At 36.0% G+C, this 23,964-nt stretch overlaps 1 protein-coding gene across 5 annotated transcripts in view; it reads left to right on the forward strand.

Moving 5' to 3' along the window:
* The window catches only part of VPS37A (VPS37A subunit of ESCRT-I), a 50,001-nt gene that overhangs the window by 4,213 nt on the left and 21,824 nt on the right, over positions 1-23,964 (forward strand). For 3 of the 5 annotated variants that reach the window (XR_012417097.1, XM_005562663.5, XM_005562662.5), the window contains exons 2-4: positions 14,997-15,071; positions 17,312-17,426; positions 17,907-18,007. Coding sequence is in view for 3 of the 5 variants with exons in the window: in XM_005562663.5 (XP_005562720.1) it covers positions 14,997-15,071; positions 17,312-17,426; positions 17,907-18,007 (291 nt within the window). In the remaining 2 variants the exon portion in view is untranslated. Of the gene's footprint in view, positions 1-14,860; positions 14,906-14,996; positions 15,072-17,311; positions 17,427-17,906; positions 18,008-20,730; positions 20,802-23,964 lie in introns of those variants that run through there. The other 2 variants (XM_074000330.1, XM_074000331.1) reach the window with 2 other exon arrangements.

Genomic DNA, 23,964 nt, shown 5'->3' on the forward strand with positions numbered 1-23,964 from the left:
TGAGTAACAGTTATCACAGTATTCGGTTTATCACCAAAATTCCTGACTTTATGGACAGGAGTAGAACTAATTCTTCTGTTTCTTATATTTCCCAAGGAAGCTGACTTTATGGACACTGTTGGTTTTTCCCTTTGTAGGGCCCATACTTTGTGAAGGCTGGGATCTTTCAACCCAGCCTCCACTGGAGGTGAATAAGGATCATTTTCACCAATAATGGTGGTCTCATTACCCTTCCCCCCAAGTTACTGTGGAAGCGGGACTCTTGGTCAGTGGGAGTTGGAGGCGAAGTATGCTGGGGAGCTGCTCAAAATGTTTTCTCAGTAATAGTAAGAAATGTCTGGGAGGAAGAAAATGTCTCATGTTTTGGATATTGTTACATGAAACAACCCTGATCCTCCAATTCCTATCTGTAAGATCAAGAATTGTGATTGCTGTCATGCAGGATTTTTGATAACTAATATATGTAAGACATTTGGAAGAGTATCCAACACATAGTAGGCATATGACAAATTACATTCCTTCTTTCCACTGCATAGAATCAGTGTGCTTGAAATATTTGCCTCTTAGCCTATAAGCTTCTAGCCAGCATATTGTTTATGGATCTCTCATAAGCCTACCTACAACTCATTTGTCTCTGGCAGGACTACTTCTTACTTTCCATTTAGAAAGCAAGTCCATTCCAGAGAGTTAGTTTGTTCATAAAATTAGGCATGATGCGGGTAAATAACCTAAAATATTATCTTGCACACAGGAGATGTAAACAGCAATTGTTACTGTATTTTGTTCTTGTCCATATCTTTAAAATAATAGTGCTATTCTCCATAGTCTTTAAAATTTGTTTAGTATTTTCTTTTGCTGCCTGTCTCCGGATTCCATTGTTCTTTCTAATTGCCTAAATGTTTAGCCTTAAAACTTTTTGTAGAGTCAGGTCTTGGATAGTTCTCCCCTACAGTTGCTAAGCTTAACCTCTTGATCACAGCTATAAGACTTTGTCCCCCCCATCTCATGAGATTCTGTGTAAACTCAAATTCCATGCTCTTGTTTTTATATAATTGACTCTCAGCTCATAATAACTCATATACAAACTTGGTAACACAAGAGATATTGTGATGAGAGGATATGTATGTGTGTGTTTTAACCCGTCTCATGTTATATATTTTTATGAAAAGGATTATCAACAGTCAAAATTTGAGATTTTTATATTAAGATTTCCAAGTTTCCTTTTTTATTTATTTATTTTTTGAGACAGGGTCTCACTCTGTCACCAGGCTACAGTGCAGTGGCACAGTCAGAGCTCATTTCAGCAATCCTCCCACCTCAGCTTCCCAAGTAGCTGGAACTACAGGCACACACCATCATGCTCAGCTAATAATTTTTTTTTTTTTTTTTTTTTGATAGAGATGGGGTTTTGCCGTGTTACCCAGGCTTGTCTCTCAAACTCCTGGGCTCAATCACTCTGCCTGGCTTGGCCTCCCAAAGTACTAGGATGACAGGCATGAGCTGCCACACTCAGCCCAATTTTTCTTTATTTAATAGACGTTATTTTTGCTGTAGTTTTATGTTCACAGCAAAATTAAAAGGCAGAAGATTTCCCCTATACCCCCTGTCCTCTCCAACTCTTCTTTTAAAATGGAAAATCTGGAGAGATTGGTTTCCACATAGCAACATTTGCTTCAAGCTGAAGAGTAGCTGTCTCCTTTGCTGGGCTGCCCACTACCCATTTCACTGGTTTGCAATTCACTCCCTGTTAGACTACAAGCAGCTGCCTTCCTTAATGTGTATTACTTAGTTCGTGTACTTATTTGGTACTAAAACTTCTTTATGGAAGGAAATAACATTAACTTTTTGCAATAAAAGATTCTACAAGCATCTATTATGCCTTAGCCCATTGAAGCTACAGAAATCTACAAAATATCAACATTTTGACTCTGTAAATGCACTTTGACCTCTATATAGTGAACTTTAAAATGATGTGTATCAAACAATCCTGTAATTAAGTGAAAACTTTAATTTGACACATTAAATTATATTGTCTATTTGTAACCAGTGATTAAGAGGTATAATTGCAGAGCGTATGATGCAATAAAACATGCTACCATTTAAGAAATATCACACAGCTCAAGTGCTATCTTCAGTTAATTTTCTCATTAGAAATATTAGTCCGTAACTGCTTTAAAAAAAAGTTATGATGAGGCAGTCATTTCTGCATTGTTAGTTAAATCAGCCACATCTGCCCCTCCCCCCAACCTGAACTCCTTCCAAACCATTTCTACTGTTTGCTCACCTAAGCCGAAAAAACCTGTGCCCTCTTCCATTTCCATTCGGTCTTCCATGTCTACTACCAGGAGGTTCTAACAGTTTTCTCTGCCTCCAGCCTTGTTCCCTCTATCTTTTCTTCCACGTTGCTGCTAGAGTCATCTTTCTAAAATTCAAATTTGACCGTGTAACTCCTTTCAGTAGTTTCCTAACTCTTGTCAAAAAAAGGCCAGCCACCTTAACTTGATTCCTGGTTGTCACAGAAGATGGTGATGTGACTAGTGGAAACATATCAACAAACAAAGTAACGTTTTATGTATGGCAAAGGCTGTGGAGACTTTTAGAGAACTGTATCTGAAGCTTTTCTGATAGTGTTTCTCCATTTAAAATGTACACTTTATTTCCCTGATTCACTTTTCTGAGTATTAACACTTTTAAATGTAACCCAGATATTATTTTTCTCCAGAAAACCCCACTGCCACTAGGTTAGGTTCTTTCTTCTGTGTTTTCATAGCTCTTTGTACATCTCAGTCATTATCAAGTATTCTATTAAAAAAATATAAAGTAAGTGGTCCGTGTCACACAGATTTAGAAAACAAACGCAATTTATTTTGGAATTTCTCAAAGTCTTTACTGTGCTAAAGTGGATCAGCATTCTCCAAAGGACAGCTGTAGTATGAAGGATTTTCCAAATAACACTGAACGATTTTTAAAGCTGTTTGTTTTAAATTTCCAGTTTCTAATTTTTTCATTCTTATATCGACTGTGTATGTATGTGTGTGTGTGCAAGTGCTATTTTCTTTTGTTGTTCTGAGGATATTAATTACATACATTTACAGTCGTCTTTGCTCTGTTAACTGTTTCCTTGAGTTTTTATGTTTTAGTTTCTTGAATTTGGTGCATAGTTTGCATGGTTTTGTTTTATTCAAACCTTTATGACATTCTTATTTCTGTATTTGAGGTTCCCTGTTGACTTGTTTGTGAATAGTTACTCTGTTTACCATAGTCTGCTTCTGGTGATGAAGAATAAGAATGAGTCCTTAGGCAGGGCAAGCTGATAGTTATCTTCTGGAAAAGGGGGCTTCCTGGGGAGTCAGTCGCTTCCATGGGGTTAGTAACTTCCTGAGGAGTCTTGGAATAGTTATCTTATGTTAAAGGAGGCTTCCTGGGGAGTCAGTTGCTAGTAACTTCCTGAGGAGTCTGGTCTAGCTTAGAGGCTATCTCTGTGTTAATCTGAGTGCAAATATTACTGCTGTTTACCAGTAACAAGCTGGGAACAAGCTAGGAAAAGAGGCTGGTTCCCTAGCCTACCTGCTGCTCCACAGATGTCACCCTGTTCATTCATTATTCTGAGAAATGCTCCTGATCTGCCCTCTTCCCCGCAAACTCTTGGTTTGCATTGACTTGGTTCAAGGGCTTAGAGGACCCTCAAACTGCTCCAGACTTTATATTGGTCTTATGTTTTGGATTGTGATTGTTTTCCTTGTTTACTTTCTTTTTCTTTTCTTCTTTTTTAATGTTCACTTGTTTCCTTACATTTAATCCTTTTTGTTTGTCAGTTTCCTCAAAATTTATCTGTATGTGGTAGCTTTTGCTTTTCAGCACTGTTTCGGATTTGCTTTTTAAAAATCTGTTTTGTACTTCTGTCAAAACATCACAAGTACCCCATAAATATGTATAACTATTATGTATCCATAATAATTAAAAACAAAAAAATCTGTTTTTTTTTTAATCTAAATCATGGAGATTTAGATAGGATGTTTGTCTGTTCTCCATCTATTCTAAGCACTTGAATCTTTTATTTGCAAGATTCACCTATAAACATCACTTGAGTTACCCAACACTAAGGGAAATGCATGACATCATTATCTTGAATTGGTCTTTTTAGTAGCTTGAGTTTCTCGTCACACTGTATGCTCATTCAGAGCACAAACCACCCCATATTCACTCTGTATTTCCATTTCCTTGCAAGATGCTGGATATATGGTTGGTGTTCAATTAAACTGAGTCTTATGAAATCAAAGTTTATACAAAATATAAACTAAGTGGGCTGGGCGCAGTAGCTCACTGAGTGCCTATAATCTGAGCACTTTGGGAGACTGAGGCGGGTGGATCGCCTGAGGTCAGGAGTTTGAGACCAGCCTGGCCAAGATGGTGAAACCCTGTCTCTACCAAAAATAAAATATTAGCCAGCCGTGGTGGCAGGCGCCTGTAATCCTAGCTACTCAAGAGGCTGAGACAGGAGGCGGAGGTTGCAGTGAGCTGAGATTGCAACATTGCACTCCAGCCTGGGCAACAAGAGTGAGACTTTGTCTTAAATATATGTGTGTGTGTGTGTATATATGTGTATATGTATATGTGTGTATGTGTATAGATATGAACAAAGTGATAAATTACTGTTTATTCAGTAAAAGGAAGCTTAACCATAACTAATGCCTCGATTGCATTTTTACATCTTTTAAAATTGATACATGATAGGTGTACAAACACTAGGTCTTATTTCTTTTATCAACTGTATATTTAAACTCACTCATTTCATTTCCCCTCCTGTTTACCCTTCCTGGCGTCTGTAATCATCAGGCTACTTTCTTTCTTTGTGGATCTATCTCCTTTTTTAGCTTTCACGTATGCAATGTTTGTCTTTTTGTGTTTGGTTTATGTCACCTAACATAATGACTTCCAGTTCCACTCATGTTGCTGCATGTGACAGGATTTCATCCCTTTTTATGGTGGGATAATATTCTGTTGTGTATTATGCCATGTTTTCTTTATCAATTCATTTGTTGATGTGTACTTAAGTTTATTACATATTTTGGCTGTTGTGAATAGTGCTGCAATAAACGTGGGAGTTCAGCTATCTCTTTGATTTTTTTTTTCTTTATTTTGGCAATATACCCAGTAGCAGTATTGCTGAATCATATGGTAGTTTCATTTTTTTTTTTTAAGATTCTAAAGTTGCAGAGATATTGTTAGTCTTTTGAGGAACCTCCATACTGTTCTCCATAGCAAACTCCAAATTAGTTGTACTAATTTACATTCCCACCAGCAGTGTATCAAGGTTCCTCTTTCTCCATATCCTTGCCAACATTCGCTATTGCCTGGCTTTTTGGTAAAAGCCATTTTAACTGGGGTAAAATGATTTTTTTTTTCTTTTTTGGAGACAGTCTCACTGCGTTGCCCAGACTGATCTGGAACTCCTGGGCTCAAGCAGTCCCACTTCAGTCTTGCACGTAACTGGGTTTATAGGCGCACGCCACCACACCCTGGATGCTGCGTTTGAGGAATGTTTGTTGAGATCTTTTGCCAATTTTTAAATCACATTATTTGTTTTTCTGCTTTTGAGTTGTTTGAACCTCTCATGTATTCTGCTTATTAATTCCTCATCAGATGGATAGTTTACAAATGTTTTCTCCCATTTTTAGGGTTGTCTCTTCACTTTGTTGATTGTTCCTTTGCTGTGTAGGTTTTATTTACTTATTTATTTATTTATTTATTTATTTATTTGAAATGGAGGTTCGCTTTTGTTGCCCAGGCTCACCACAGCCTACGCCTCCCAGGTTCAAGTGATTTTCCTGCCTCCGCCTTCTGAGTAGCTGGGATTACAGGCATGCACCACCACGCCCAGCTAATTTTGTATTTTTAGTAGAGACAGGGTTTCACCATGTTGGTCAGGCTGGTCTCAAACTCCGGACCTCAGGTGATCTACCTGCCTTGGCCTCACTCTGTAGGTTTTTAGCTTGATGTAATCCCATTTATCTGTTTCTGCTTTAGATGCCTGTGCTTTTGAGGTCTTACACAAAAATTATTTGCCTAGAACAATGTCCTGAAGCGTTTCCTCAATGTTTTCTTCTAGTAGTTTCATAGTTTAAGGTCTTAGATATAAGTCGTTAATCGATTCTTACTTGATTTTGTGTATGGTAGGAGATAGGGTCTAGTTTCATTCTTCAGCATACAGTTACCTGGTTTTCCCAGCACCATTTATCAAAAACATCATCCTTTCTCCATTGTATGTTCTTGGTGTTTTTGTTGAGATGAGTTGGCTGTAAATTATATTCGGGTTCCTTGTTTTGTTCCATTGGTCTGTGTGTTTGTTTTTAGGCCAGTACCATGTGATTTGGTTACTATAACTTTGCAGTAAATTTTGAAGCCAGGTAGTGTGATGCCTCCAGCCTTGTTCTTTTTGCTCAGAGTTGCTTCAGCTATTCAGAGTTTTATGGGTCCATATAAAGATTAGGATTTTGAACAGTGAAAACACATGGATACAGGGAGGGGAACATCACACACCAGGGCCTGGGGTCTAGGGGAGGGAGAGCATTAGGAGAAATACCTAATGTAGGTGACGGGTTGATGGGTGCAGCAGACCACCATGGCACGTGTATACCTATGTAACAAAACTGCACGTTCTGCACATGTACCCCTTAACCTAAAATATAATTTTAAAAACATTAGGATTGTTTCTATTTCTGTGATTAATGTCATTGGTATTTTGTTAGGGATTGCACCAAATCTGTAATTTGCTTTGGGTAGTATTGTCGTTTTAATAGTACTTATTCCTCCAGCCACAAGCATGGAATATCTTTCCATTTTTTTTGTACATGTTCTCTTCAATTTCTTTCATCAGTGTTCTATAGTTTTCCTTGTTTAGATCTTTCACTTCTTAGGTAAAATTGTTTCCTAGGTATTTTATATTCTTTGTAACTATTGTAACTAGAATTACTTTTTTTTAGATTGTTCATTGTTAGCGTATGTAAATGCCACTGATTTTTATATATTAATTTTGTATTCTGCGACTTTACTGAATTGGTTTATCAGTTCTAACAGGGTTTTTTGTTTGTCTGTTTTTTTGGTGGAGTGTTTGGGTTTTTCCAATCAAACATTATGTCATCTGCAAACAAGGCAAATTTAACTTCTGTTTTCCGTTTTAGATGCCCTTTATTTCTGTCTCTTGCCTAACTGCTCTGGCCAGGACTTCCACTATTATATTGGATAAAAATTTGAAAGTGGGCGTGCTTGTCTTGTTCTAGATCTTAGAGGAAAGGCCTTCAGTTTTTCGCCATTCACTATGATGTCAACTATGGTTTGTCATATATAGCCTTTATTATTTTGATGTATGTTCCTTCCATACCCAGTTTGATGAGGGTTGTAATCACAAAGGATTTTATCGAGTGCTTTTTCATCAACTGTTGAAACAATTATATGGTTTTTGTTCTTGGTTCTATTAATGGATATATCACATTTATTGATTTGCGTATATATTGCACTGTCCTTGTATTCCTGGGGTAATCTCGCCTGATAATGGTGAATGATCTTTTTAATGTTTTGTTGAATTTGATTTGCTAGTATTTTGTTCAGGAGTTTTGCATGTATGTTAATTTGTAATATTGGCCGGTAGTTTTCTTTTTTCTTGTTTCTTTGGGTAATGCTGCTCTTGTAGAATGAGTTTGGAAGTAGTCCCTCTTCAGTTTTTTTGAAGCATGAGTAGAATTGTTATTAGTTCTTTACATGTTTGGTAGAATTCACCAGTGAAGCTATCAGGTCCTCAGCTTTTCTTTGATGGGAGACTTTTTGTTATAGCTTTAATCTCATTATTATTGGCTTATTGAAGTTTTCTATTTTGTCATGGTTTAATCTTGGCAGGTTGTATATGTCCAGCAGTGTATTCCTTTCTTTTAGGTTTTCCAGTTTTTTAGCATATAATTCATAGTAGTGTCTAGTGATTATAGTTCTGTGGTCTCAGTTGTCGCATCTCCTTTTTCATTCTGACTTCATTAATTTGGGTCTTCTCTCTTGGTTCATCTAGCTAAAGGCTTGATGATTTTGTTTATCTTTTCATATAATCAACTTTTCATTTTCTTGATCTTTTGTATTACTTTTTAGTCTCAACTTGATTGATTTCTGCTCTGCTATTTATATTTTTTCTTCTTTTAGGTTTGGTTCTTGCTTCTCTAGTTCATTGAAGTGCATAGTTAGGTTGTTTATTTGAAGTCTTTCTGCTTTTTTGATATAGTCATTTATTGATGTAAACTTTCTTCTTTGTACCACTTTTGCTTTATGCCATATATTTTGGTATGTTCTATTTGCATTTTCATTTGTTTGAAGAACTTTAAAAATTTCCTTCTTAATTTCTTTGTAGACCCATTGGTTGTTCAGCAGCATGGTTAATTTCCATGTGGTTGTGTAGTTTCTGAAGTTCCTCTTGTTATTCATTTCTAGATTTATTCCATTGTGGTCAGAAAACATACTTGATATGATTTCTGATTTCTTTGAATTTGTTCAGACTTGTTTTGTGGCCTAAGATATGTTCTGTTCTGGAGAATGTTCCGTGTGCTGATGAAAAGAACATATTCTGCAGCAAGTGAGTGCAGTGTTCTGTGAATGTCAGTTAGGCCTGTTAGGTCCAACGTGAAGTTTAACTTTGGTGTTTCTTTATTGATTTTCTGTCTGGATGATCTTTGCATTACTCATAGTAGGGTGAAAGTCCCCTTTTGTTATTGTATTGCAATCTATCTTTCTCTTTAGGTTCATTAATGATTGCTTTATGTACTTTGGAGCTCTGGTTTTGGGTGCATAGATATTTGTAATTGTTATATCTGTTTGCTGAATTAACCCCTTTATCATTTTGTATAGTGACCTTTGATTCTTTTTATAGTCTTTGATTTGTAGTCTCTTTTATTTGATATTAGCATAGCTACTCCTGCTCCTTTTGGTTTCCAGTTGCATGAAGTATCTTTTTCTACTCCTTCGCTTTCAGTCTACATGTATCTTTGTATATGAAGTGGGTTTTCTTGTAGGCAACATATTCTTGGGTCTTGTTGCTTTATCCATTCAGCCACTTCATGCCTTTTAATTGGAGAATTTAGTCTATTACGTTAATTATTGGTACGTAAGGACTTCTTCCATTTTGTTGCTTGTTTTCTGGTTGTTTTTAATCTCCCCTCTTCCTTTCTTACTGTCTTCCTTTGTAGTTAAGTGACTTTCTTTGGTAGTATGTTTTAATTTGTTGCTTTTTTATTTTTCGTGGATCTACTATAGGTTTTTGCATTGTGGTTTTTATGAGGCTTATAAAAAACATATATGTAACAAGTTATTTCAAAGAGACGATAGCTTAGATCACAAAAAAAAGAATAGAAACAAAAACTATTTATGCTTTAACTCCTTCTCCCCAACATTTTGACTTTTAATTGTCTCAATGTACAGATCTTTATGTTATCTGTCTCCTAACAGGTTGTCGTAGCTATTGTTGTTTTTGATAGATTTGTGTTTTGGGCCTCATACTGGAGTTACAAGTGGATTGCACACCATAATTACAGTATTAGAGAATTCTGGGTTTCTCTGTGTACTTAATTTTACCAGTGGATTTCATGCCTCCAAATGCACATTTCTCTTTGCACGTTAATGTGTTTTTCTTTCAGACTGATGAACTCCCTTTAGCATTTCTTATAAGATGGGTCTTGGGGTGAATTCTCCATGCTTTTGTTTGTGTGGGAAAGACTTTGACTCTCCTTCATAGTTGAAAGATAACTTTACTGGATACAGTATTTTTGGATGGCAAGTTTTTGTTTGCTTGTTCGTTTGTTTTTTCCTTTCAGCATTTGGAAAATGTTGTTCCACTCCCTTCTGGCCTATATGGTTTTCATTGAGAAGTCTGTTGCCAGACAAATTAGAGCTCCTTTTTATGTTATTTGTTTCTTTTCTCTTGCTGCTTTTAGGATTCTCTCTTTGTGCTTCACCATTGAGAGTTGATGATTACATGCCTGGGAGTAGGCTTGTTTGTGTCAGATTTGTTTAGTGTATCTGACCTTCTGGTACCTAGATATTTATGTCTTTCTCAAGCTTTGGAAGTTTTTCTGTGACTATTTCTTGGAATAAGCTTTCTACCCATTGTTCTGGCTCAACTTCCTTTTGAATACCAGTAATTTTTAGGTTCGGTCTTCTGAGGCAGTTTTCTCTATTTTGTAGGTGGTCTTCATTTCTTTTCAGTATTTTTTCTTCTTTCTCTGTGTGTTTTCTAATAACCTGTCTTCAGGCTTACTGATTCTTCTGCCTAATCCATTCTGCCCTGGAGAGCCTCTAATATATTTCAGTTCAACAAACGTATTTCTCAGTTCCAACATTTCGTTTAATTTTTTATTATTACTTAAATCTCTTTGTTAAATTTCTCTGGTAAATTTCTGAATTTTTTGTTTTATCTTGAAGATCACTGAGTTTGCTTAAAACTCATTTTAAATTCTTTTTCAGAGAGCTCACATATGATTATCTCATTAAGGTCAGTCATTTGTTCTTTGCTTTGTCCACTTAGGGAAGTCAGGCTCCCTCTTAGCTCTTGTTTCCTGTGGATGTGCATCTGTGTATTTACTTTGAAGAATTAGTTGTTTATTCTGGTCTGCTCTCTCTGACTTGTTTTGGCTTTATTTAATATATTTGCTTAAAGACTCTTTACTGTTAGGTTGCTGCCTCCTTTTTGGTTCTCAGTGGCACTTTAAACCCAGATTTGCCTTGGCTCTAGTAAATACTTGGAGCACTGCCCATCTCTAATGGGGTAGCTCCCAAAGGGGATATCCCAACAGTGTGGGAAGGCTGGCAAAGGGTTCCTGCCCAGGGGATCTGTGGAACATATCTCCTACAACATGGAGCTGCGGAATAGGCACTCTGATTTGGTGTTTTCTTTGGCTGCCGACAGAGCAGTTTTCAGGGTTGAGGATGGTAGTCTTGCCTCTCCCCTTTGTCTCTGACTGTCCTCAGGAATGTTTCTCCCTTCAGTCCTATGATGCTTCCAGTGAGTTGAGGCAGGGATGAGTCTCCTGCCAGGGAACCAAAACGGTGGGGAAGCTGATTGTCCACCTCGGTCTTACTTTTTCCTCTGTAGAAACTGCGAGTTGAGGGGAAATTTTTCGCATGCTTGGTGCTGGGAAGATTATGGGGAGAGTCATCACAGATATGGAAGTCCAGTTCTCTTACCATCTGCTCAGAGTTTTTTCACTTCTCTGTGGCCCTGAGAAGTGACTGACCCTCATATTTGAGTTCTGGGATGCTGGTGTTAATCTTAGTGTTACGTATTTGTTGTTTTCTGTGACATCAAGTGAAGCCAGCTTGCTTCTATGACACCATTTTGGAAATTGAAATCTCTATTGCATATTAAGATCTATTTGTTTCTATTTGGGGGACTATCAAAGAAATGAGGATGCCAATTAATCTATATTCTTATTAACAAAGTTATATATTATTACAGCTTTATTTAGCCCCAACAAATTCAGAGCCACTGAGGTAAAACCATAGTAATTCTCTTCTCCCAGAGAAACTAGAAAATGAAATTATTAATTTATAGGTCATTTAAATTTTCTCTTGTGGTGTGATTAAAATATTACTTTAAAATATATGTGTGTGTGTATTTACATTGTAAATAGTACCACTGTCAGCATAAAGATATGGCTTTAAGAATGTTTATCAAAGCACGGTTTATAAGAATAAAAACTGCAAACAAGCTAAATATCTAATAGTAGAAAATAGCTTAAATAATAGTATGACCATATACTAGAAAATTATGCGGCCATTAAAAATAATATTGTAGGCCAGGTGCGATGGCTCATGCCTGTAATCCTAGCACTTTGGGAGGCCGAGGCGGGCGGATCACGAGGTCAAGAGATCGAGACCATCCTGGCCAACATGGTGAAACCTCGTCTCGACTAAAAATACAAAGATTAGCTGGGTATGGTGGCTCGCACCTGTAGTCCCAGCTACTCGGGAGACTGAGGCAGGAGAATCTCTTGAACCTGGGAGGCAGAGGTTGCAGTGAGCCGAGATCTCACCATTGCACTGCAGCCTGATGACTGGGTGAAACCATGTCTCAAAAAAAAAAAGAAAAGAAAAGATATTGTAAAATAATATTTACTGATTTGGAAAGATAATCACAATTGAGTGACAAAAGAGTAACTTATAAAATTGATGGACCGTGTAATTATGTTTTTATTTTAAATAAGGCTATGAATGTACAAAGAAGTTTAGAAGATTATACAGCAATATGTTAACAGTGTTTTTTTGGTGATAACTTTAATGAGAATGAATGTTTTGGAATAAGTTTTTAAAAAGTTATTAAAGTAGCAACATATTCAAAATCACATTTGTGATGAATATTTAGGGAATTATTCCTGTTTTAATTAGGTAAAACAATTATATATCTGTTGTTTTATCTAATGCAGCTAATCAAAATGCATTTCTAGATTATGTGATTAACTTGTTTTGGAATTTGATGGTTCAACTCTCATTAATATTATAAGTATTACCTTTTATTATTTGTGATACCTAGTTTGTGAAGAAAAACTCATAAAAAATTTTTAGTAACTGTCAACATAACTGGAGAAAATGAATTGGACATTTTTAACCAATTATTTAAGTAAAAATTATTTAAATCAAATTTATTTTAATATGTTTTCAGTGAAAAATTTCTGTAAAAATCTAAACAGCATCTAAAAAACTGAGGAGTTAAAACTTCAATGGAAGGCCAAGGCAGGCGGATCACTTGAGGTCAGGAGTTCGAGACCTCAAACTCCATGCCTAGCCAGCATGGCAAAACCCCTTGTCTGGAAAAAAAAAAAAAAAAAAAAATATATATATATATATATATATATATATATAACTGGCCGTGGTGGCATGCACCTGTAGTCCCAGCTACTCACGATGCTGAGGCAAGAGAATTGCTTGAACCCAGGAGGCAGAGATTACAGTGAGCCAAGATCATGCCACCACACTCCAGCCTGGGCAACAGAGCAAGACTCTCTGTCAAAAAACAAACAAAAAATTTTAACACTGTAAATCTAGAGAGGGACCAACTTGCATGTTCTAAATTCCTGTTTAATAATAGCTAACATTTATTGAACACTTGTTTGCCCGGTACTATGTTGGAGAATTTACATGCATTATTTTGCATAATCTAACAAATCTTTTAGGTAGACAGATTTTTTTTTAACATCTCCCTTTCCCATTTGAGAGAAAAGGCTTAACTTACCCTTGACAGTAAATAAATGGCAAAGACACGATTGGAACCCAGGAAGCCTGACTTGAGAGGCAATGCACTTAATCACTAAGATGCTCTACTTGGCTTTGAACTGGTGGATGCTTTTGTGACCACTATTTATTTCCTTGAGCAATAACCTCTTCAGGTTCTAAAATAATGTAGAGGAATAAAAAACTTAGCCCATTCTATTGATTATGTGGTTTTCATACAAGGGAGGAGGCTTTTCAGTCCAAATCTAATTCCCAAAGAAAAACTTCCAGAAAAATTGTTCAAGTCCTAATACTGAGTATCCACTTGAGTCTTTTCTTAATTGTTTCTTCTAAATGATAACTCCATTCCTTAGGATATCAAAGAGGAAAGCTTATCTACATCTGCAGTTTTTCTGTAGCTCCATCCCAACATTTTTGAATCTTTGAAGCTATCTTAAGATTTATATATCCTAGAGGCTGGGTTTTTATCAAAGGACCAAAAACGGAGGGAAATAGAGGTTTTATAAAGTTGTTAGAGGAATCATCCAAAAGAACAAAAGGCAAATCGTTTTTCATACGCTAAGCCTTTGAAGGGTATTCATGCTTGAAGAAGTTTCATGTCCATTTCAGTATTAAGCTTCCTCTGCAACCTCACCTCATTGATAATACTTAGCATTTTCCCCCTTGGAAATATCATGAATATTGGTTAGAATTTCAAGTGAGTCCCCAAAAGACTTGCCTAGTGTATTATAGTTGTAATAATGTATGCCTGCAAATAACAATAAAACAAAATTATAAATGTAGAATGTTAAAGTATCAGGGACTTACAAGCCAAGAATTATATTAGCTGCCAATACCAAAGACCCAAGAATGGTGGCTAAGACAAGATAAATGTTTATTTTTCTCGCACTTAAAAGAAATTCATAGTTTGACAATTTCATCTTCATCAAGGACCCAAACTACTTCTTTCTTTCTGTCTAACTTTCCTTAGTGTGTGGCTTCAATTCTCACGGTCACTCATGGTACAGAATGGCTATTAGAAGTCTAGTTCCTAGATCCAAGGAGGAAGTAGAAGGAAAACAGGAAGGGCAAAATGGGCTCGTATCAGTTGTCTATTATTTTGTTCCCTTTAAGATATTTTCCTATAATTTCTCCCTGCAAGTTTCCTGTACATTCTTTTGGCTGGGATTTAAGTCTATAGCAACAACTAGCTATAAGAACTAACTAGAATATTGCTACCCAGAATAAAATCAGGCTTCTTAGAAAAAAGGGGATATTTGTTTTTGGAAAGCAGCCAGCATCCTCTGTCATAAGATTGTAGGACGCATCTCATCTAGACTTTTAAGTTCAAGCTGTTAAGACCCAGACTTCCCCAGCTGCCGATGTTGCTGGATGGTGGCAGTTAAAACCCATATGGCTTCCTGACCTGTAATAACCAGAGAGCACACAATTGCTTCTGCTAATGGTAAATTGGATAGAGTGATAATAAATGAATCTAGCATTAATGAAGAGTTTTTTCTTTCCTCTTTACCTCATCATCCCCCTCCCCCTGGATGGTTCAGAATATTACTGTGTGCTTAGTTGATGGGCCTTTCTAACTATGATCATTTTCCTTCCCCTCAAGATACAAGTTATGCTGGCTATCCAGATTCTGTGATTAAAAATAAAGGTAGTTTTAGTAGATACTAGCACTTAACATTCGTTTTTAACAATAATGTTTTCATGACTTTGGGTAAATTTTTTTTTATTTTCTCCTGCAGTATAGCCGAAATACAGAAAGATGTGGAATACAGATTGCCATTCACCATAAACAACCTGACAATTAACATTAATATGTGAGTAGAATTGTATCTTACTTTTTCATGTAAAAGGAGTTAACAGTTTTTTATTGTTTTGTTTCTTAATTATTAGAAATAAGTTTTTAAGGTGAACTTATTTCAAGTAACTATAATTTATAAAATAGTGCACAATTCAGTGAAATAAAAATATTCGAAAGCTATCACTATAAGTTATAGTGCTATAAGAAAAAACCTAGAAAAGAGAAAATGCAATAGAAATGTGCAATACTAGTTCTTAGTACTGTAATTGTTTTTATTGATTAGCACTAAAATCTTAGCTGGAGGTATGCTGAAAAATGATAATAAAAAACAAAGGGGTTATATATATAAAGCATTAGAGATAGATTCATCTTTAAATCAGAAACAAGTTAAAATATTCCAAATTTCAGCAACAGATACACTACATCAACCAGAAAGTTCAAAGCTAGATTTGATTTGCTGATCATTTTTAAGAAAAAGAAAAAAAGTTAAAAATATGAGATTTTTACTTAAGTTACAGAAGTTGGACAAAGTGATTGCTGAAGTAGCAATTTAGCCTTAAACGCAGCTATGAGGCGCTGTAGTATGAAAAGATTGTGATTACTTCAGGTTGCATTAAGTGGCTGCTGCTAGATCAAGTGTTTGAGCCACGTAAGAAGGCACCTAACTTGAAGACAGGAGCCTTATCTTACTCACCTTCACATTCTCCTTGCCTCACATAGTGCCTGTCTGTAGGAGGCCTTATTAAATACTAATTGAATGAGTGAATTAAAGCATGAGTATATAACTGCTACTTTAACTTGATATTTATGAGCCTTTTTTTTTTGAGACAGAGTCTCCCTCTGTCACCTAGACTGGAGCTCAGTGGCACAATCTTGGCTCACTGCAACCTCTGCCTCCCAGATTCAAGCGATTCTCCTGCCTCAGCCTCTGGAGAAGCTGGGATTGCAGGCGTGTGCCATCACGCCTGGCTAATTTTTGAATTTTTAGTAGAGATGAGATTTCACCATATTGTTCAGGCTAGTCTTGAACTCCTGACCTCGTGATCTGCCCACCTCGGCTTCCCAAAGTACTGGGATTACAAGCGTATGTGAGCTTTTTGAATACTCACAGCAGCCCTGCAAATTAGGGCAAATTACAGAAACATGGTTAGTAAGTAGCATAGTCAAGATACAAACTGGACTCCCAAGGCCATTTAATGCCCTTTTTACCAAACTAGTTTTAAAATCTTCAGCTTTGTAAATGAAGTAGTTTTATCTCTCATCAAATGCCCAGGTAGAGCTAAGCAGGAGAGGCGAACAAGGACCCAGTTTTCTTTTCAAAAGTACCACCAACAAATAGTTTTCGAACCAACAGGGGAACAAAGAGGCAATTCAAAGTAAAATATTCTTGAGTTTTAGAGATTTGGAAACAGGGTTTCATGTCTAGTAAACTCTCCTTTTTAAGATTTCACTCAATATTCTTGGTTTTGTGGGTAGTTCAAAAGTTAAATTTTCTGCTTTTTTTTTTGGTATTGAAAATTTACTGTTCTTTGCTTGAAACCATGTGATTGACCTCTAACTTGGGAGAGATATGTCATTTTGGGCATTTAGAAGGGAGCCTTATAGAATCAAGTCTTGATGACAGCTAGAATGTTTCAATCCTCCTACTTTCCATTTTAACCTCTTACTCTTTAGAAATACAGTAAATAGTGAAATAATGCTTCTTTAGTTTTTTTAAAGATGGGGTCTCACTGTGTTGCCCAGGCTGGACTTGAACTACTGTGCTCGAGTGACTTTCCTGCCTCAGCCTCCCAAGGAGCTGGGACTACAGGCATGCACCACCATGCCCAGACGTGACAGCATTCTCAAAGTAGAAAAACCACAGAAAATTGTACGGCTAGAACCTGTGGTCCAATAAATAGCCAGACTGGACTAGTATGGTTCACCTGATAAAAATGCCTTATTTAATTTTTACCTAAGATTTTGTGTAGCTTGGAACATTGTGTTTGAAAGCAGCTAACTGGCATGATATGAAGAATATTCTATAATTCATGTCCATGTTTCACATGAAGATTTTACTGTGTTGAATGACTAGTCTTGTTACCAAATTTTATTCTTATATATATTTTCAGACAACACCATAAAAGAGCACTTATTACAAATAACCCATATCGAAGTGTGAAAATTTAATTTACTTTTAAATAGCTTTATTTTAAGATTTTGACTTTATAATATACCTTTGTTATCTTTGTTTTTGTTTTTCATCTGCTCTACCAGATTGCTTCCTCCACAATTTCCTCAGGAAAAACCAGTGATCAGTGTTTATCCACCGATACGACATCACTTAATGGATAAACAAGGAGTGTATGTTACCTCTCCATTAGTAAACAATGTATGTATATGGGATAATTTATTTCAGGGTAATATAATAGGTGTATTACTTTTCTACTAAATATTTTAGAAATCTGAAATGCATTTAAAGTTTCACTTTGTCATGAGTAATTTTTTAAAAAGTTGAATATTTAAGGCATACCTTAAAGTTCTTACAATATGATATGGTTGATTGTGAGATTGTAACTTACATATACTCTATTATTTACCTTTGAACCCTCAAATTATGGTAAATAGTCAAACAAGGAAATATTTTGGCTCCATTTTTGATTCAATGGACTTTTAACCTGTTTACTAATTACCAGATATTTATGTTATCGATTTTATGAGAAAATGTTATAACTTGTGAATTGCTAATATCCTTTTTCATTTAATTCTTGACCTGCAAAAGTAAGTTACTATTTAGAGTGACATTATCCTAAGGAGACTTTATAATCTTTTTCTGAAAGTGATTTTAAGCATCATGTATTATTACTTTCAGTTTACCATGCACTCAGATCTTGGAAAAATTATTCAAAGTCTGTTGGATGAGTTTTGGAAGAACCCTCCAGTTTTAGCTCCTACTTCAACAGCATTTCCTTAGTAAGTATATTTCTAATAAATAAAAAAGTCTGCATGTATTTTAACATTAAAGTAATCAAAATATAGTTTAAAAATTCAAATGATGTTAAAAATCAGTCCTCTGATTTCTACATCCCCACAAATACATTCACACTTTCAGAGGCAACTGTTTTACTCTTTTAGCTGTTTCTTTTAATGTTTACCTACATCTTTCTGAATAATGTGTGCATACTTCTATCTCTTGATTCTTTCATTTTAGATATTCTATTGGCCTCCTATTGTAATAGATGAAGATTTCAGCTGTTTATCACTGAACTTCCTTTCTCCTCATTGTCTCAGTGAAATTATATCATGATTTTTAATGTAATTCCATATTTGGCATATTTGTTATTGTGACTCTAAATACTGTCCATTCCTGAGCCAAGTATGTTACCATGTTTACATTTCCCTTATGGTGTAATTTTTTGCCTTTTTTCTGGAGTTAATAATTACCTACATTTTGTATTTGGTTTGGTTTTGTTTTAGATCATCTTCATTTTCCACATCATCTTAAATTTTAAGATCTTACTAAATTTCCACAGAGCTTTTAGCAACTCTGAAAAATATGCTTTAAACGTTTTTTTCACATAATCAAACCAGTAAGGTAATATCTAGGTTTCATTTTTTCCTTCACATTCAGTGCTCCACTTCTTCCCTCATTCTGAGTTACTCTCTCTGACGTTTGCATAACTCTCAGCAAGGAATTTCCTTTGTTGTCATCCTGGGATTTTCCCTTTCTTGTATTGGATTCTCCGTTTCTTAGATTTTGTTTTTCCCTTTCTCAGGCCATTTCCTAGTTTCTTGATTTACTGCCTTCTAGTAGCTTCCTTAATAAAGTCACGTTCTCGTACTGAGGATGCTGTTTTAGTCTTGTTCTTGCATTGCTATAAAGGAATACCTGAGACTAGGTAATATATAAAGAAAAGAAGTTTAATTGGCTCAGGGTTCTGCAGGCTATACAGGAAGCATGGCATTGTCATCTGCTTGGCATATGAGGAGCTTTTACTCCTGGTAGAAGGTAAAACGGGTAGAGGCACATTACATGATGAGAGCAAGAGTGAGGAGGCGGTAGGTACCATATCCTTTTAAACAGTCAGATCTCATGAGAACTCAGTATGGCAAGGACAGCACCAAGAGCATGGCATTAAAGTATTCATGAGAAATACACCCGCATGATCCTGTCACCTCCCAGCAGGCGCCACCTCCAGCATTGGGGATTACAGTTCAGTATGTGATTTAGAGGGGACAACATCCAAACTGTATCACATGAATAACAGATTACCCTAAGAACTTGTGGTTGAAATAATGACATTTATGTTTTTTTAAGAATCTACCATTTGGTTAGGGACCAGTGGCAATCGCTTATTTTTGCTCCACTTTTTGCATTAGCTGGTGTCGTCTGGCCGTTAATGTTGGCTTAATGCTTAGACTTTAGTGCTGATACATCTATATGTGGCGTCTCCATGTGACCTGCGCTTCCTCATTGCGTGGCAAGAGTGAGTTCTGAGGGTCAGGATCCCGAGAGAGAGAGTATTCCAGCCAAACGGAAGCTGTATTATCTTTTTTGGTTTAGTCCTGAATGTTATTCAGCATCATTTCTGCTGCGTTTTGTAAAGTTAGTCACCTAGACCTGCCCAGATTGAAAGGGGAGGGAAAGTAGACTTCAGCTCTCAGTGGGGTAGCAAAGTTCAAGAAGTGCATATGGGACTGGAAATCTGGTTGTGGCCATTTTGGAAAATACAATCTGTCACATTCTTCCTCCTAGCCATAATAATTCACCTCTTTCCTATATGTGAATAGGCACTCTCCTCTTTCCCCCAAGAACTTGCAGAGTTCATCATATTACAAAATCAGGCTTGTGTTCTTTCATCTAAGATTCAAGTACAGATGAGGTTTCTCACTTGTGTTCCTGAAGAACAATTCCTCTTGATCTGAAGACAAGAGAATTAAAGAGACAAGGTAGCTGCCCCTCACACACCCGTTTTACAGTGGTAGAACAAGCCTCAGGTAACCACTATAGATTCCAAAAGAGAGAAAGTAGAAAGCACACAGGAGCCACTGGTTCGTAGCAGTACTGAAATCCAACTGGGCACATTTTTTTTTATTAAGACTTAGTTCGTGGAAATGATTCTGCACAGAATAATTCTTGGTTCTTGGTTCTGCCATCTGTGTCATTCTTCCTTTCTGTAAAATGTAGCCCTTGTTTCCAAGTGCGTAGTTTTTTTCAGCCTGCTTCCTGCCTATAGAAATTAAGGGTCTGATAGCCTCTTTTTCATTTGGTACTCCCTGTGTCCCTTTTAGACCCAAGATGACACAATTCCTTTAAAATCCTTATGATTTTCTTATGAATCCATTTTTCATTCATTTCATTAAACAAAAGCAACACCCACTAAGCTCTGCCAAATATGCTATTGGGCTTCCAGTGAGGCTGCTGAGAGACAATGTCTTTAAGAATCTTTGAAGCCCTAAATGGCTGTTTTTCTTACTCGACAGTTCTCTGAGGCACTGCCTTGGCTCTTTCAGAGGTGTTAACAAAGGATCTTCTAGCCCATGCTGAGTTTGAACTTTGCTTTAGAGATGTTTCTTAATTTGAGAATCTTAGGGAAGCTAGGAATGAGAGAGAAATTTATTTTCAAATCCAGGAAATCTCATCTTTTATATTTCGCAGTTCTTTACTTTCTCTCTTCTCACATTTTATACTACAGGCAGCTAGAAATCAGGTGGCACCTTCAGCATGGCCCGGAAATCTCCTTAGCTGGATCATCCATTTCACTAGGTACATTTTCTGTTTTCCATATTATTGCGGGCAACAGTATTGGTAAACTTTCCACTAATATAAAGTTCTCCTTGCAATGACAATCTGCTCAAAGGCCCACCAGGCTCCTCCTAACAGCCTCTTTGAGGCCCATTAGTCCTCCGTAATCTTCTGAGGGAACTTCCAGCCTAGACCTCTGCTTGGTCCAAAAGCTCCTCCCACATTTTAGATTTTTGTTGTTGTTGTTGTCATAGCAACATTCCACTTCCAGGTACCTCAGCTCTCTCCCTTCATCTTTGTCTTTCTGTTATCTATGTTCTAGAGTCCTCAGTCCTTATTTTCAGATAAAAAGTATATTCAAAAACCATACTTCCTATCTTCTGTAGTGATAGGGTTGGATATAAACTCATTCACCTTATTTGAAAATACAAACCAACACGTTTACTTGTTTTCATTTCAGATAAGTTCCGGGATATAGTACACATTATTAAAAATCAAGTTTGATGCATTTCTTATTTTGTGGGTTGTACCTGCTACTGAGTTCAAAACAAAGCAGATTGGTTCAGAATTATTGATTTAAATTCACAGATATTATAAATACTCTCTCATGTAGATTATATTGTTTCTAAATAGCTTGTTATATTCACATACATATCACTGATTTCTTTAGATAAAAGTAATTTTAAGATAAAAATGAGCCATCTTTTGAAATGAACAAGTCGATCAGAAAACTTAATTTTTTGTATGGGTCATACATTCACCTGGCTCAAAAAGTATAAAGGAGTATACAGTGAAAATCTCCATGCCACTTCTTTTTCCCTTGCAGCTCAGTATTTTTCCTCATTAACATCTCAAGTTATTTGTTTGGGTTTGTGTATATATAATTCCTGAGCTGTTGTATTCATCTACAAGAAAGTATGTGTAATATTGTATTTTCCCCCTTTTTTTGTATGAATGGTAGCATATTATGCCCTTGTCTTTTTTTTTTTTTTTTTTTTTGCAGGGGGGGTGGTCACTAAATGATAAGGCTTTGGAAAGTTTTTCATGTTAGTACTAAGGCACTTCCTCATTATTCCTTATGGCCACAAAGTATTTGTTTTATGGATGTATTATAATTTCTTTAGCAAGTCTTTGACAGATATTTTCATTTTTTCTAATCTTCCCTAAAAAACCCATCCTTCTTCATTGCTGTCAGTGCTGCTCCAGTAAATAATCTTTAATATAATATTTTGCCTAAATGTGAGCTTACTTGTTGGATAAATTCTAGAAGTGTAATGCACATTTGTAGTTTTGACAAATACTGCAAACTTGCCCTCCAGAGTAGTTGTACCAGTTTCTGTTCCTATACAATCCCTATTTCCCAATACCCTTTGCCAAAATAGTATGTTATCAAATGGATCTTTGCCAATTGATAGGCAGAAAACAATACATTAGTATAATTTTAGTTCTATTTATCTTACTAGTAATAGCTAAACTGAACATTTTTTCCTGTACTTCAGAGATTTTTTCTTTTACTTTTCTGTAATCTGTATATACTATCCTAGTCTCTATTTTGCTCTTGAGTTTTTTGTCTTTTTATCAATTTATAGGAATTCTTTATGTATTAGAGAAATTATACCTCTCTCTGTGATAGAAGTTTTCCCCCAAATTTGCTATTTGTTTCATAAAGGACTTTGTCATGTACATTTTTTTCGGTGTTGTCAGATTTATTATTTTCTCTTTTGTGTGTGTGTGTGTGTGACAGAGTCTTGCTGTCTCGCCAGGCTGGAGTGCAGTGACACAGCCTCAGCTCACTGCACCCCCTTCCTCCCAGGTTTAAGCAATTCTCCTGCCTTAGCCTCCCGAGTAGCTGGGACTACAGGCACTTGCCACCATGCGCAGCTAATTTTTGTATTTTTAGTAGAGATGGAGTTTCACCATGTTGGCCAGGATTCTCATTCTCTTGACCTCATGATCCACCCACCTCAGCCTCCCAAAGTGTTGGGATTACAGGCATGAGCCACCGCGCCCGGCCAGATTTATCATTATTTATGTAATGGCTTCTGAATTTGGGTTCACAGAAAGTCCTTTCCTGCCTCAAGGTTATAATTTTTTGATGATGTCTTCTAGTTCTTCTGAGGTTCTTTAAAAAAAACTTAAACTGTGATCCATTAGATTGTTACACTATTGTAAAAATGAGGATCTGACTCCAACCTCTTTTTGGCAGATGTCTCAATACTACTTTTTGACTGTTCTATTTTTCATTTATTTGAGATTCTATCTTTATTATATCCCAATTCCTATAGGTGTTTGAGCTTTTTCTGGATTTTATATCTGGTTCTATTGATCTACCTGTCCATTCAGTAGTACTATGCTTTAAATTTTGTTGGGTTATTAGGGTTTTATGATTTGTTTTGCTTTATTACAGGGCTAATATTTCTGTACCTTCCTTTTTCAGGCTTTTTTCTTTCTACTCTGGCTTATTTTTCCATCTACACTTCAGTGTCATTCATGTACATTTCAAAAAAAAAAAAAAAATGTTTTCTTCCCACAAAATTTCCAACTCAGGTTATATCATTAAATGAAATAATAGTACTCTCATAAAAAATTTTACATTTTGAAACATGTTTCAATATAAAGGGAAACATTTTAGTAGTAGTATATTAATATTTAAAACATAACTGTAAGGCCCTTATCCTTTACACTAGAGTGCCTGATCCATATTAACTCACTGTATGATTCATATATTGTATTTAGATGATTTTCAGTCTGCATCTAGGTCTGAATTACTCTAATGCTTTTATGATCTGGTTCTCTAAACTTTGCTAAGGGGAAAAATATTTTAAATGTAAAATATTTGTTATCTTGCAAAAATAAACATTGACTACATTGTTCTACGATTGAATCCCAAGTACATAATGCTATGTAACTCTAATATACATGCATGTTTATATATCCATCTGTTTTTAATATTTCAACATTTTAAAAGCTCATCTGCATACTTAATTTTACTTTAAAATGTTCTAGAAAAGCAGTCTTGACTTTCAGTCAGATTTTGACAAATACGGAGAAAGCTGTTAGCCTCTACTTCAATAAATGTCCTGGATTACATATTGCTCTCCATTCCCTCTATGGAGATACTGATTGATACCACTGGAATGCTGAAAACTCAAAAATGGCCTGTCTATCCATTTCTACTCTCACA

Source organism: Macaca fascicularis, chromosome 8 (genome assembly GCF_037993035.2).
Source record: "Macaca fascicularis isolate 582-1 chromosome 8, T2T-MFA8v1.1".
In the NCBI taxonomy this organism is placed as follows: Eukaryota; Metazoa; Chordata; class Mammalia; order Primates; family Cercopithecidae; genus Macaca; species Macaca fascicularis.